The following is a 16,288-nucleotide window of genomic DNA, read 5'->3' on the forward strand; positions in this document are numbered from 1 at the left end:
TGGAGTAGTGTCCCTGTCCGGCTGAAACAGTCGATAAGTTTTGGACGAGTCCAAAATAAAACCAACTTGGGTCCCCTTCATCCGAAAAAAAACGATTCCTATAACTTCGACCTCTATCGGCATCAGTCTGCATGTGTAAATAGTTCTCAACATTCAGTAGAATGGATGATATGGGTAGGTAGTTAATTTTCATTTTCGGAAGAAAATATCTATCTCAATCTCGTCAGTCTTGTAGTCGATGCAAACTGTTTACTTACTAATCAAACGTGGGTTGTGTTCGTTATGTATGGATGCCTGAATTTTTGCGTCTTTATGTTTATGTCGATTGTTTGTATAGTAAAGTGTGTGGTCGAAGCACTGTGAAGTTGTAAGATGTTTAAATAGATCATTCTGTGAGGTATCATAAACTGTAAACATTCTGACGGGGAGTGGGGGGGGAGAGAGAAGGAAGGCACTTCGATTTTTCCGAAATGTTTACTTTGAACAGTTTTCTTTAACCAAACTGCAACTCTAGCTTTTCATGTGGACTGAGGCGACGTTACAGTTAAAGAAGTGGTCAGCAAAATTCTGTGTCTGTGCAGAGAAACACTACAGGGCAATAAATATCTCTTTGCTTAGTGTATGTTCCTTTCTCTTTTTTTAAACCATGTGCATGTACATATGTTCAGAGTGAAATTATGGAGAGTTTGTGTGTTTAAACTGTAGTGCATCTTATTGGTAATAGTTTACTGATCATTATAACTTTGCTATTAAAAAAAAAACTGTTTATCTTTGTATATTTATAGTTTCATAAATTATTAACTTCAAATGGAACAGAATATCAATAAACTTTATAAACATTTGTTATGACTTTTAAAATGTATGATCATTTGCACATTTCTGATTAGAAACATGGTCCAAAGATAGTATTTAGCTGAGAAGCACTGAGTTTATACGTCTTCACATAAAGGACTTTCGTCAACAAAAAGAAAAAAAAGTACTGCATCTATCACTTAGTAGATGCTTATATCTTATTTCATAGTTTGTTTTAAAGATGTCCAGATAGCATTGTTTATACTTACAGGTCTCTTAGTGACTAGAGAAATCTTAGTTATCTGTTAAATTCACATAAACACATTCATATGTTTGTTTGGGTAATTGGGATTAATAAATATCCTTGTTTTGATTTGTGTTACTTGCATCTTTCACCTGTTTTTCCTGTGACATACTTAACATCAGCTTGGGTATGTGCTTGTGGATATTTAAAGAAAAAATGTTTTTGAAGATTTGTTCCAAAGTTTGGCATGTGGACTAAATTTCAATATACTTTTCACATACTGTTAGCACTGTCCAAGTTGTGATCCAGAATTTGGCCAGTGTATTGTCTCTTTTGTAAAGATTACTATCCTGTCTAACCTTTTCATTACATGCTAGTGTTTTTTAGTCATTTGTTGCATGACTATTCATGCCATTTTCTAATATTAGTATAAAATTCTGGCCTACCTTTTAACATTTTAATCAGTTTAATAGTCCTTTATGTTTTCTATCATTTTCAGTTTGATGTACACATCATTGTTTGCTTGACTGTAATAGCACCCAGGTGCCAGTAACCATGTATCATTGTTATGCATAATAGCTCAGCATGGACCTATGACAGAGATGGGTTTTTTAAATTAATATGACCTGAAGTTTTTAATATAAAATATTTCATGCGATGTACAGCTTTAAATTTGGACAGCACTCAAGTGTATGTGCCTTCAGATTTGTAAGTACATAAATGAGAAAGCAACTTTGTTTTACTAACATTTGTATGCATGTGCAGATGTTGGATTAGCAGAATTGACTGGGGCATCCGTTAGTGGCTTAACAGAACAAGACAGATATGTGCTGGCAGATCTATATGCTATGATCATTTCTGGGTCAGATAGCAGCATTCAGTTTTTGGAGCAGCATTCTTCATACCTGGAATATGACATTACCATGGGTAAGATTCATTGAATTATTGGCTTTGCTATTTCTTTCTTTAACACAAAAGAAGTGTTACGGAAATTAACATCATCGCTTGAACAGGCCACTATAGCTTTGCTTGTTCCTTTTATTGTAGAGCACACCCTTAGCTGTAGCTGTGGGCGATTTTTCGAGCAGCACCCAACGTCCATAGATGACACAGTGAACGAGAATCTAGAACGCATGCTCAGGCAGATTCGCACAGGCCTGTGCCGGTGCCTTCAGAACAATCCAGACCCAGACACCAATGATGCACGTACACAACGCAACCCACGGATTGCCAAGAAGACTCTGTTACATGGAGCAGTTGCAGCAGGCCACCTGAATATTGCACAGTTTTTGCTAGCTCATGGGTGTTCTGTCAACAAGGTGAGCAAAAGTTTCCCATCACATTGTTTTGGCTAAAATATTTTCCTGCTTTCATATATATATATCTCTTAAACATTCAAGAATAAAAGGGAGGCAAACGTGTTTCAATCAAAAAACAAAAAAGGCTGTGCTGAAAGTTGCAGTTCTGCAGCTTCTTTCTACTGTAATTTGTTGTGTTTGAACTCTTGTTATGTTTGGCTTTGTCCACCCACTACATTATTCATTTGTGATGACTTGATTGAATAGCAGCAGTTTCTCTTGAAAGTTATATATACTGTGCCATTTTTCTTAACATTGTAAATATGCAGAGTCCTCACAATCAAGAATGGTACTATGTTTTTGTATCCCAGAGAAAAGTTCTTTTTCAGCGTTAAAAATTGGAAATAAGCATCTAAACATTTAGCAGAATTTGTCGTTTTCACCTACCGGAATCAGTTTTTGCGGACTGCTTCAGCGGCCATGTCGATTCCCCAGCAAAAGCTGTGCCTAGCAACTGATCAATTATCATGGTCGTCTGTGGTATAAGAGGATGCAGAAACAAATCTGATGGTAAACAAAATGTTTCTCTAAATGTATCTTTTCATAGGATGCCCAGAATTATTTTTAACCAAGGTGACAAAGCAAGAAAACTTATAGAAGAACAACGTCATCTGCTGTGGAAGGTAGCCATTTACAGAAAAGATATTACAACAGAAGAGAAGGGGAACAAATCAATAGTGTGTTCAAAACACTTTGTTGACGGTAAGAAACCAGACTTTTTCCAAATTAATAAAGTATGTAACATTGTTCTGTATGTTTTACACATTACAAAAAATATTTTCGTCAATGTTGATTAGTGATGGTGTCAACAAAACAAGACTTACATCATGCATGACTATGATGATAAATAAACTATAGACATAGATAGAGCATTGAAAACATTATTTCTGCTTCTTCCTCCTCCTTTAGACATGTATTTGGTTTATTTTTTATCAGTGCTGATTTTTTAAAAGTAATCAGTGTCACAAAGATGTATTTCATGGGTTGTTTTATTCTTGTGTCTAGGAAAGCAAACCTATGTCAATTTCCTGAACAGCCCTTCCTGGCTTCCCTCTTATCATTTGGGACATGAGCGATTAAGTGCTTGCTGCAAAGCTGAGATTTTGAAAAGGTATTTGAGGCTTACATCTATCCCTACTCCGCATACTGTCAGCAAGAAACAAACACCAAGCAGCAGTGAGACAAGCCAGGAAGAAAAATTGTGTGAACATGATTTTTTGGCCACTGAGGTACATATGAAGAAAGTATATATCAGGATGGTGAACATGACAGCAAAGAAAGCATACATCAAGCATGGCTGTATAGAAGATTCATGCTCAAATGTTCAGGAAACTTGGACAGATTTGACTGGTCAAAATATAGATGAAATAATGCAAGATTGGAGACCAGAGTTCAGGATTCTGTTAGAAACAGACAGCATTATTCTATTTATGAAAGAGGGTTATATGTTGAAGATGAAGCTAAAGTTTCATTCTAGGACTTACCTCTTTAGCGGTAATGGACTTTATGTTATGAATTGAAGAGCGGTTTTATTCCAGCTACAAAATATATCATTCTGTCTGGTATCTTATTTGGATCATACCACAAAGGTCAATCAGCTACATTTCAGATGCATTTGGTGGTAGGGCATACACATCATTGAAAATATTTCTTTTTGTTGTTCAGCTTGTTACCAGAGGTTTTAACATTGAAGATGAAGTTCTTTTTTACCAAGCTAAATTAATCATTCCAGATTTTACCTATGGGGGTAAAAAAACAGCTACATCCCTTTCAAGTTGAAAACATGAGAAAAATAGCCTCTGTATGAATTCATGTTGAGAGAGTTCTAGGCTTTGTGGAAAAATTGCATTTTGCTCAAGTTCCCATTGACCTGATGATGATAATCGAGCCATATACAAAATAGTTCAGCTTTTTTGCTGAAGTGTAAAAAGTGAGTAGTCATAGTACAGTTTTTCTTGAGTTTGGAGTCTGCATTTATTTTCAGAGTGAATGCATGCAATCTGTGTATACAGTGTTCCCTCGCTACTTCGCGGTTTATATATCGGACTACTTCGCGGTTTTTTTTTTTGAGTGAAGTATCGATCGATAGACGAGTATTTCTATTAAAATACCTGTAACAGAAATCCATTGCTATGCGTAATGACGAGCCATGATTGTTATCTCCCATCTCGCAGCCAGTTCGCATCAGTTTTTTGGGTTTCTCACTGTATTAATACCATGATTAATATATTACTTTACACACACATGATATGTTTTACATGTATATATTATTATTGCATGTATGTCCCTACTTCGCGGAAATTCGTTTATGCTGATCATAGCACCGATCCCCCGCGATAAACGAGGGAACACTGTATATACTGTAGAGATAGGATACTGATTTTTGTTGTTTTCTTTTCAATAAAAATCTTGACATGCTCTCTAAATTTTTAAAAGAGGTAAACGGCAGGATCTTTTATAAATATTGTTATGCTACACTGCTGAGACACAAATGACATGAACACTCATATGTTGATTTGTTTATTACTACTTCTCCCCCAAAATCTCTGTCATGACACCTGTGTGATGCCAACTCCATCACCAGAGTTGTTATTCTCAGAAATAAGTAAAATTAGCCTATTGTACTTTTTTTTTCTTTCATGCTTTATTGATAATAGCATGATCATGTCCAACTGATCAGATAAATTGATTGGTAAGTTGATGCTAAACAGTCTGAATAGTATTGAATTTGTTCATTACTGAAGATTCATGTTTTATATGTTGCTGATCAAGATATCTGTTGTTGGCTTATTGGCATGACACACAGTGCAATATTGATGCTAGAACTTCTTTGTGGATTTTAGATTTCCTGACCAATAGACCTCTTTAGTAATCCATATCAGTAATGTTATTTAAATTGAGATTTCAACATGTTCTTTCTTAGTCTGTAATGATGTTTTATGTAAAGATATGTTCTGTCAGCAGACACAAACATTTCCTAAAAAGGTTTAATAAATATGTATTTCAACATGCATAAGTTTATAAAACAATAAAAACAATTATTTACAACACATTGGTATCGTCTCTGTATCTAGTGTTCATATTTTACATGTCACTATATACTATTAATATACAAATATTGACTCTTCAGTCATCATGTATACAAACACATCACAACAAGAATACATTAAGATAATTATGAAGTCTGTAGAAAGTATAAACTTCATTTTCTACAGTGGTGACAAAACATCAAAGCAAGTGTTATTCTAGTGAAATGTAAACGTGCTTCTACCAGCTATGTTTTCTGATTAAAGGTATCTTAGCCATAATCAACTGCAAACAAATGGTACATTATTTCACTTGTTTTGCTAGCAGAGAATATTGCGCACCAAGAAAAATATTGATCACATTTTACTGCTCCACAAACTCATCTGCTGACAAGATAGCTTGTAGTCACTAAATCAGACGTGGCGAGGCAACAAACCGCGAGGGTTACTGGATGGCAGACAGTACCTCGTTGCTAACATGTGTATCACATGACTTAAAACGACCCATTCTTGACCTAATCAGTCCAGTATATATGAAGACCCCTTAAAACACCCTTGATTACTGAAAATTTACTCTTCATTATATTACATAAGGAGATTAACAGATCAAACTTTGCTAAGTATATTCATATATGTACATGGGATAGGGTCATGTGCGCATGTTAGAGATAACTCAGAAATATAAACTCAAAAATGACTATTAGCAATCACGATAACCTAGTATCCTGAATGACATATAAACAATTATTCTTAAGGGATTAGTTTCTTAATAAATATAAAAAATAATACTAAGGGAAATGTTCTACAATTTTGCAGGGTACAAACATCTACAACTATACTCCACTGTTTCTGGCTATTTGCACCAACCGGGTTGATATTGTCACAGCACTTTTGGCAGACCCCAACATCAATGTCAACACCCAGTCAAAGGCAGAGTTGGTAACCCCTCTTATGGAGGCCATGTTTACTCGAAAGATGCACTTTGTTGATCAACTTCTTGCTGTGCCATCACTGGATTTAAATATTCGAAACTTTAGGCAGGAAGCTGCAGTTATCATTGCTGCAAGGTAAGCAGTTTCATCAAAACCTATTGAAACATTTGAACAGCACAATGGTCGTTTTTTTAGGCATACAATTCTTGAAAAATACTAAAATTATGAATTGCAATTTAGTTATATAGTGTTTCTGGTGAAGTTAATAGTATCATTCAGTTCTTAAAGTGAGTCTGTTAAAGTCAGGCAGATCAGTTTATGAAGTTGAGCCAAACATTTATGGTTCTCACCCAGCATGACAATTCTATAAGATAATTGTCGATACACAAGTTTGCCAGCTCACTAAAAAGCACCTGACAGGAATAAAGAGAAATAGGGAGCAAGTTCTTTTAATAGAGCAATGTGTGCAAGAACACCAGAATCACATGTTGGTACTAACATTTCCTGGTGATTTCAGAATGGGTCATGAAAAACTCCTGGAGCGAATTCTTCAAGCAGGCGCTTACCCAGATGCACAAGACAGTCGGGGTCACACTGGTCTCATGTTTGCAGTCAGTTATGGTGACAAAAACATTACCAGGATGCTCCTTAAGTATGGAGCCAGCTTAAACCTGCGCAGCAACATGGGAGAAACTCCACTCCTCATGGCTGTGAGCAATGGTAAGGACAAGTCATACAAAGCAAAATGTAGATCTTTGTCCTTTTTCACAGTCTTACATATGTGTTACATAATTCTTCAAGTAGTCAGTGTATTGAAGCAGGGTATTAAAGCTGATTTATCATTTATCATTGTATTGCATTACATACAGGGCTAGCCTTCCTATTGTAAGAGCACAAGACATTTTTTTCTAACTTGTGATATTTTTTTTTTCTAGGCAGCTATGCAGTCACAGAGATACTTCTGGATGCAGGTGCCAACCCTGATGATGTTTCTGACGATGGCTTTCCAGCAATAATGCTTGCAGCATATTCAGACTACAGCAGCATACTTCGTTTGCTCCTGGAAAGAGGGGCCAATGTGCACCAGGCCAACACACAGGACTACTCAGCTGTTCATGTGGCTGCTTGGAATGGCCTTATGAAATGCCTGCACATCCTGTTGCAGTCAGGGGCCCACCCAGATGCCCAGACTCGAGACCGCAATACTCCACTTTCCCTGGCTGCCCATGGCAACCACCATCTTATTGTAAACATTCTGCTGCAGAGAGGCTGCAATGTAAACAATGCAGACAAAGACTTAGACACTGCTCTTCACTATGCAGCCTTCAATGGCAATCAGGAAATTGTGGAGGAACTGCTAGAGCATGGAGCAGATCCGGATGTCCACAACCGCCTTAATGTATCCCCACTATGGAATGCAGTCTATCGCCAGCATCATGGGGTCATCCGAGAGCTACTGAAGCAGAATGTTACTCTTAACGATGCCAGTGTGGGTATAGAGCAGCATGCACAAGCCATAGATGTTGTGACAGTTTTTGATACCCCTCGTACACCCATGTGGGTAGCTGCCAATGGGGGAGATCAGGAAACGGTGTTTCTGCTGCTGACAGCAGGCTATGATGTCACCAGGGAGACCTGGATTGGCTCTGGTCACTTTCCTGGGAAGTCAAATGAAGATGAGAATTTGAAAAATATTCTCTCCTTCCACCACAAAACACCTATGCGTCTTCTTTCCCTCTGCCGAAACTTCTTCCGCAAGCAGGGAGGTCGACAGATTCATGACTTGGTTCGGAGACTTGAAATTCCACGGTTTCTCAGGAACTATATCACACTGACAGACATGATGTAAGACATTTATTTGAAATCTTTATTTGAAAAACAAACTGCATTTGAGACTACAACCATAATCTAAAACAGTAAGTTACGTAATTTTTTAAAGGGTAAAATTTATTTATATATTAAGGCATGCCTACATGTGCTTAATCCCTGAATCTGTGATGTTGGACTGCTGTAAATTTTATGCTGATATCAGCAACATGATATTTTACTGAGGAGTGAGGGTAGGAGCACATGTATACCGACCGCATTTGCACATTGTTTCCATCTTTGCCATACTTTATTGCTGAGTGTGCCATTTCCCAGTCTTAAAAGTTTAACTTAATATGTATTTAAAGGTTTTGCATGACCTCATGTGAATCAAATGAATCAAATGATGGTCATACACAATCTTTCACAAACATTTGCACAAATTTTGCCAACTCTTACAAATCTGTTTCCTGAAATCTTTTCCCACTTCTTATGATTGCCTTGCCAGTCATAACTGGCTCTTAAATTTTCCCTCCCCCCATCCCCCCAATGCGTTGCTCATATTACATTAGCAATGTCCTTGCATGCAACTGGGCTCAAACAAATAAAATGAAAAAGGTTTAAGTAAAAGGCACATTTAAAGCAGATGTTGAGTGGGTCAAATATACCCTGCCTTCTTTTTGGCTGGTCATTGGTTGCTTCTCTCCAGGCAATCAGCAGTGTATGTTCTGTTAACTATCCAGTTTTTTTCTTTAAAAAGGAAAAAGTCTTTTTATAAATGCCTTTATCTAAAAAAAAAAAAAAGAAATAAATGATCCCTTTTCACAACACTTCCTAAATTTCGAGTGTTTGTTTGAAAACTACTCTTGCTTACTCTTCAACACAACAAAAAATGTCATAATAGTTAAAACCAATAAAATGAGATTTTTTTTTATTCAACTGATGGCAGATTCATTAACATAAAATCATATTACCATAAACATTCTCATGTATCGTCATATACAAATATCCCTTCTCAACCTACTTGGTCGCCGTATCAGCAGATCCTAAAATGCTGCGTGTATTCTCAAATACAAATCATACATTAAACTGTGGTTGATGTGGTTCAAATGTCTGCATTTTTTACCATGACCCTTGTGTTTCACTGCATCTGTTGGGAGTAGGGGAAGCAGGGTAGTTGGACACTTCTATGCACACTCACTTGTTTGGCTTTTACAGAAATATGCCCTAGCAATTTGGGATGCAAAAGAAAAGAAAATGACATGCCTTCAAGGCACTTTTTTCGAATCTTTACTTTTACAAATAAAATTTCTGAGTATAACATTGCACTGGGAGGATGCTTAGGAAATCAGAAACAGATCAAAAAACTATTGCTGTGGCAATTGTTAGGATCCCTGGGTAGCTAAAAACTTTTAGGAAAATGCTGCTGTAATAAACACTGGGCACATGAAATAATTCTGCATTGCACTTGCAACATGCTTGAGAAGATGACAAAGTGCTATGATGCATATCAGGATCACAGGGTAGGAGAAAATGTCAACAAGTCAAAACAACGAACTAGCAAAAATTGGTGAGAGTAAAATTACAAATTTGGGTTTGTTTTATTTTTTTTCTAAGGCTGAAAGACTGCACCCTAAACCAATACAAAGACAAATCCAGACCTAGAGATGACAATATAAAGAATTCCACTTCTTTTATGCCAATACAAACTTTTGTTTTAAATGATCTAAGATGGAGCAAAGCACTGCATTAAAATTTCATCATAGCAATCTTCTGAGCATTCTGTGACTTTTTTTAATGCTACAAAGAAATGTTAAACTTTAAACAATCACATCACCACTGAAATGAAAGTGGACAGGTTTTTGTTTTTAAAAACATCACAAAGAAAAAACTTGTTTCTCCAAGAGGCAGCAGCTCAAATAAGCTAAATGTGATATATCATACACACACTTCAGTACACCACATTCTACCTGCATATCCTTAGACAAGAGCAATAAACAATCCCATTAGTCTTTACTAGAACTTCAGCAGTACTGACACTTGTTTGATAACACAAATACGCAGCTATAAAGAGTTCTGCAAATGCTGAAGGAGGCACACAGTAGTGTATTTTGACAAAAATTACAGCTAGGAGACTATTATACATTCTGAATCTAGAATACCTTTTCTGTGCTTTATTTAGTTTAAAATATCTTCAAAAATATTTTTAGCATTTTTTTTTTCATTTCCCGAGACTTGAACTTTGACTACATCAAGAGTAAATAAGTCATGGATCCCACATTTAGAAAGGGCTGAATTTTATTTATCTAAAGAATGCAAACTTGACTAACTTGCAATCACATTTTTCGTTTTCCTGGTTTTTCTTACACTACCTTTCTACAAAGAAAGACTTACTCATTTCTTTTCCACTTTTCTCAGTTTTACCTTTTGTCACATTCCAACTTAAATAACTCCCTAACCAGTAAAGACAGAGCTAAGAAAATTTCTCTTTCATTATTCTTAACATGGCCTATCTATACGCAACAGAACAGGCCCAAAGCATTGCACCAAAAAGTCAGTCACCCAGTAATGTCATGTCCCTCCTTAAGAATTGATGCTGAACTCTTGTCATCTACACCAAAAAGGTAAACAGGAACAAATTCAATACATCTCACACATCAACCAAATGCAAGAAACTTGAGGAGACCTGAGAAAAAGACCATTAAAAACTCCTCCCCACCCAATGTACATTGTGCACCAAGAGGTATCAATACAACTGGTACAGCCAATGGGAGTCAGCAATATGTTGAATTATTGACAGGAATCATCCTCAGAATTTGCCTTCCAAGGATGTCTCTTCTTCTCCACCCCCCATTACTCCACCCAACCGTAAAATAAATGTGTCATCACCAACTAACCTCTTTTACATTTCTTTGCATTCATCAGCCACCCACACACTCATACTGCAACATTACAAAGCCACGTTCAAGTCATCATGTGTCATAATCATCATCTTCTGCCGTCCGAAGACCCGCTCTCATCACTGGAACAGGCATCTGTGAAAATCCTACAGGCCCAGGTGCTTGAAGGGACCAAGAAACAGGTGGAGATCTGCCATCAGAAAGACCTAAATAAGCAACACCTCCAGCTGGATACCTGACAGGAAAAGTTGTAACAGTCCCCAGTAGCAATCCATCAATGCAACATTACTGCTTGCTAAACCTGTCTAAAGTTATAATGCAGCTAGCAAGTAACCCAATGTAATCACTTTTGCACTTGACAGAGATATTCATAAGCATGTTTGTGATCATAGTTTTACCTCTAAACCAGAAATGTAACTCTACTGAGATTTAGACAAAGGATGCATCCCCTTGTCCAAATTACTACTAAATTCAACAGCATTTCAATAAACTGTGGCAAGTACAAGAAGACAACAGCTGTCTAAATAACCAACAGTCACACACCAAGAGAAATAATGGCAGAAACCAATAATAGACTGTCTTGTTGTTTTCATGACAAGTTACATGGACTTTACAATAAAAATTAAATCATTTTGAGAATATTAATAAATTTATAAAGTGCTGCACTTTAAAGCAAGTTCTACATGCTTTCCAAAAATAGGAAAAATCACCTCTCTTCTCACATGCATGCATGTACCCCACAACATACATGTGCACACACACACTAACACAGACAGAATTCAGGAGGTACATTACAAAAAGACAAATGGTGGACATCTACATGGCGCAACAAAGTAATGGCTATTGATTTTTAGTCATTCAGCTTCATGGTAGGTTTGTTGCAGTTTAAGATTTCAGATTTACAGTTCTGCAATTCTCAGAATCCATTATTCTATCTTGTGATAATGTCTGCTCAAAGACATACTGCATTCACGCTGCTAAACTTACACAGTCATCCCAGAGTACAAGGGAACAGGAGGTACAGAAGGTGTAGGAGGTGGCATTAGCAACAGCCCTGAAGACGTGGACGGGATGCTGGAAAAATTGTTGCCACTACAGCTGGCTTCACCCTCGCCTTCTGAATCTTCCACTGCATCATCTGTTTCTTCTGAGGCATCCTGTTAAGTAACTCACATTACTAGCAGTCAGCTATAATCCACCGATAATGTGAAAATGGCATGTCAATGTGAAGTGTTTACATTATGGTAAGAAATCACTGGCAAAGGCTCCTTTCCTAGATATCAATGCAAGGCTCTTAACACAGGAAAATGGGGAGAAGAGAATAAACACCAACATGCAAACGACAGTGCAAAATAATAAGTAATAAATACAAGACTGAATAATAAAGAAAAAGATGATCAGAAATTTAAAAACAGTTGAATAAATGTCATGAAAAACATTAGCAGCTGTTTACTAAAAAGCAGTTCATCAACATTTTTGTGGTTTAATTGCATTACCTGGCTTGAAAAAGTTAATTCTAAAAAACAGGCATGATTCTTCTTTTAACAGTCTTGTACACCTGAACCTGTCCTCCTTACCGAATCTGAATCTTCCGAAGACTCCATTTTGGCTTGTTTTCTTTTTCTTTCTTTCTTCTGCACAGCTCCAGAGGGGTCTCTGGGTTTCCTGGGTCTGCAACCAAAGCAAACACACTAGCACTATACAACAAGGAGAGAGAGCCAGTTCAGAACCAACAAATGAAAGATACTAATGTTTCCTGAAGTTTCAAAAATGTGCCTTAAACTTTTCCCAAGCTATATAAAGTTTGGAAAACCTACTGCATTAGTTCCTTATGCTCTAAATAATGAAGCTACAGTAATCCCTCACCTATTGCATTCCAGAGACCCCCACTATAGGCGAAAATCCGTGAAGTAGTGGTGTTACATTTACTTTATTATTTTTATGTATGCATATTTTAAGGCTTTATAAATTACATCCTACTCTCCTGTAAAGCTTTCCCACTCTCTTATTAACCTTTCCCACACTTTTATAAACACTTTATAAGTGTTTCTATTGCGTTCAGTATGATATTCATTTGCTGATGAAATACCTGTATATACTGTATTTTATTTCGATTTAATATCCTTGTAATATTTTTGAATTAACTTTTTTTTACCTTTTTTTATATTGTTTAAATTTGTAGGCAAAAATCATTAAAATCACAAAATCTCGCAATATAGCAAAAACTCTGCGACACAAAATTATATATTTTTCTTAAAATAACATGATACAGTGAAGCCATGGTATAGCAAGAGATTACTGTGCTTGTTATTGCTGCCAAGAATTTCAAAAGCATCGACACTGGTTATAGTAAGGCTAAAATTGATTCTCCACTCTGCACAAAATTATACAAGATGAAATATCTTTAATTCTATATGACTATCACAAATGAGCAGCTGTCACTTCTTGACAAAAATACTTATCAAATTACTATTTCAAACTTAAAAGGAGTAACTGACATCCCTAATGCTAACAAATTCCTATGTGAATCCCACTTTCAGAAATATATGCACATCCTAAATAAGATAATCTACCAAGACTGCCACCAGTTCAATAGTTTATTAACTCATTGAAGACGGCTAAGCTAGAGGCAGTTTGACCCACTGGGATGCAAGATTTTTCCCTTTTCCAAAAAATTATTTAAAAAAATAACTGAAGGAGGTAGAAGAATAATTCAAACTTATAATGATAGCTCGAAACGTGTAGAAAATGGAACAATCTAACTGAAACTTGCTTGAGAACTCACTTTCATTGTAATCCACACAGAATCGGGTAGATGAAGTAAAGTTTTTCAAGCACGTGTTTACACAGGTTATGTCATCTAACAAGAAGTTAGACTTATAGGAACCAGAGTTTGATGTTTGAGAACCAAGAAGAAATACACACACATTGTTCTTGTCCTTAGAAATTCACAAATGATGCCAGAATTCTGAAAATCCGAGCAACAAGTCACACACTTCTCATGTATCGTCTTGTCATTTTTCTAGTGGAAAAGAATGGGTACTCTGGGAAATTAACGATATTTTTGTTCAACAGACTTCCCCTCCCATTGAAAGGGAAGTAACTGTGTTCAGAAATGCCCAAGCTATCGTAATTAATTTTTGTATTAAATAAGCCGCTGTAAATGTGTAAAAAAAAAAACTTTTTTAATGCAATAGTTAAATCTAACCATTACACGCCAGGTGTGTGCGCGGGAACAGTTAAAACTGACTGCGATGTGAATGAAGAGTTAAACTGACTGAAACTTGCATATACCTTCCACGTGGTCGTTTGACTGCACTCTGATTTGATTTATCTTGATTTTCTATCACTGATGTACACTCACTACCACCATCTTCCTCTGTCTGGTGATCAGGAATATTGGCAACCAGCTCATGTAGAAAGTCATACTTCTTCTCAGACTGTATTGTTTGCTTACTGTGAAATATACATTCAATGAGAAAATTAACATCTGGTAACGGCACTTACTTTCAAATCAAACTTCAAAAGTTCTCAGTTAAGATCAGTTATGCAGTTTTTAAAAAAAGGACTTTAATCATAATCAAGAATGATTCATCCAACACACATAATCAATTGTCATCGCAACTCATTTATTCCACGTGCTGTTCACTTGATAAACTCTACTGGCCATGATCTTGTACTAGTCTGGGGTGGTTTGTGGTCACCCACCGTATCTGCTGTTAGGAATGTGTGTACATGTGGGAGAGAGAATGTATGTGTGTGAGAGAGAGAGACACAATATTTTGATATGTACATTTATATTATCTCTTTAAAATCATGTATAAGTTATATTATTGCTAGTACGAGCATTATTTTAAATTGTCCCTGGGGATCAATAAAGTTGTATTGTATTGTACTAACTATATAAGAACTTTTTTTAAGTCTTGATACATAATGACATGTTCTGTGTCTGATTTCAGAAAATTATGATTTAATAAAACAGATACATCTTAGGAATCATTAAGCTCCTAAACACAAACATTACTCACATGTTTCACAAGGCAAATTTTAATATACACATACATTACTCACAGATGTGATGCAGACAAAGTCCTTGCTTTTTTTGACAATGTTGTCTGACTCGCCTGTACTATTAGAGATTCTATAAACAACTCCAGTGCCCTAGCTATTATGAGTTAAGGTGCAAAAGCTAGCGTCAAGAAAATGTATGATTTATGGATGGCACTAACAGGCAGCTACAGTTTAATTAACACATGCTTATTCTCTATAGAAATTTGTCAAAGTACGCAGTCAGTTTTTAATTATATTAACGGGCTTCTGGCAGCATATTCATCACATAAACATGTTCGGTATAAACAAGTAAACAATAAAAGTCACTGTAAGCACAGATTTACAAATGATGAACACATGCACGCATATGCAACGACTTCTACAACAAAAATACATCGTAATGAGTTCTGGTAAAAGGAAGACTAAAACTTTTACAAATGTAAAAAAAAAAGTGCCTCGATATTCTTTTTTCAAACACTAAATTAAGGATACATATTATTACAGGTACTGTTGCTGCAACTTTTCCAACTTCCTCATCTGTTTGCATGATCTTCTTTATGCGTGCCTGTAATAAATAAAATGCCCCCAATGGACAACAATGATTACGTACTTTGTAAGAAATTATTTATAATGGAAGTGGAATGGAAAGTGAAGCTTTCGATAGATTGTAACGAAGGATTTCCAATGTAGATCCTAAATTACGAAAGTTATGCATTAGCTCATAATTACAGTTACAGTTGCTACTATAAATAAATATCCGTACCGGTGGAAATCTGGCGTTATACTTCTTCTTTTTACTCGGCATGTCTCAAAGTTCGCGAGCGACCGTTTCTCTTCTCATGCAGGAAGAGGAAGCGTCAACAAGGCAGAACTGCTCTATCTGGGCAGTGATTGTTTTGTTTCATATTTCTCAAAAGAAATGGGTTTAAAATATTCTTGGCTAATATTTATGGCCAAATGCCGAAATGTCAGTTAATTTTATTATCCATTAAAAAATGTCTTCAAACGCATCCTGTTAGTCAGCCTTTCGTCCCTCTGCCATCATCAACTCTTCCATTTCTCCCCAGGTAACCGCATTGAGGTTGTGTCCCTTGATTGTTGACTGGTGATTGGAGATGTGTGTGGATACTACATGTAACAGTATTTTTATGTGTTCTACAGAAAAAGTGGAGAACTGAAA

The 16,288-nt window shown here is 36.3% G+C and overlaps 2 protein-coding genes across 2 annotated transcripts; one reads left to right on the forward strand and one right to left on the reverse strand.

The window, feature by feature from the left end:
* Window positions 1-22: 22 nt before the first annotated feature.
* On the forward strand, window positions 23-8,988 carry LOC112569980 (ankyrin-3-like). Its single transcript, XM_025248111.1, has 6 exons — window positions 23-174; window positions 1,802-1,963; window positions 2,084-2,355; window positions 6,237-6,487; window positions 6,870-7,072; window positions 7,288-8,988. The coding sequence occupies exons 1-6, from the start codon at window positions 162-164 to the stop codon at window positions 8,199-8,201; spliced, it is 1,815 nt and encodes a 604-aa protein (XP_025103896.1). The 5' UTR covers window positions 23-161; the 3' UTR covers window positions 8,202-8,988.
* Window positions 8,989-9,072: 84 nt separating this feature from the next.
* On the reverse strand, window positions 9,073-16,049 carry LOC112569983 (dr1-associated corepressor-like). The gene is made up of 7 exons (XM_025248113.1): window positions 15,872-16,049; window positions 15,601-15,673; window positions 15,130-15,223; window positions 14,353-14,514; window positions 12,636-12,729; window positions 12,046-12,215; window positions 9,073-11,248 (listed from the first exon to the last, which is right to left on the reverse strand). The coding sequence occupies exons 1-7, from the start codon at window positions 15,911-15,913 to the stop codon at window positions 11,131-11,133; spliced, it is 753 nt and encodes a 250-aa protein (XP_025103898.1). The 5' UTR covers window positions 15,914-16,049; the 3' UTR covers window positions 9,073-11,130.
* Window positions 16,050-16,288: the final 239 nt, after the last annotated feature.

Source organism: Pomacea canaliculata, linkage group LG8, assembly GCF_003073045.1.
Source record: "Pomacea canaliculata isolate SZHN2017 linkage group LG8, ASM307304v1, whole genome shotgun sequence".
In the NCBI taxonomy this organism is placed as follows: Eukaryota; Metazoa; Mollusca; class Gastropoda; order Architaenioglossa; family Ampullariidae; genus Pomacea; species Pomacea canaliculata.

What these genes read in the sequence shown, in the direction of transcription:
- LOC112569983 (XM_025248113.1), bottom strand. Translation starts at nt 15,913, where the DNA reads ATGCCGAGTAAAAAGAAGAAGTATAACGCCAGATTTCCACCG. An exon ending in ATAACGCCAGATTTCCACCG is followed by an intron (nt 15,674 to 15,871) that starts GTACGGATATTT and finishes TATTTATTACAG; the next exon opens with GCACGCATAAAGAAGATCAT. An exon ending in AACAGTACCTGTAATAATAT is followed by an intron (nt 15,224 to 15,600) that starts GTATCCTTAATT and finishes AACTCATAATAG; the next exon opens with CTAGGGCACTGGAGTTGTTT.
- LOC112569980 (XM_025248111.1), top strand. An exon ending in GGAATATGACATTACCATGG is followed by an intron (nt 1,964 to 2,083) that starts GTAAGATTCATT and finishes CTTTTATTGTAG; the next exon opens with AGCACACCCTTAGCTGTAGC. An exon ending in CCTCATGGCTGTGAGCAATG is followed by an intron (nt 7,073 to 7,287) that starts GTAAGGACAAGT and finishes TTTTTTTTCTAG; the next exon opens with GCAGCTATGCAGTCACAGAG.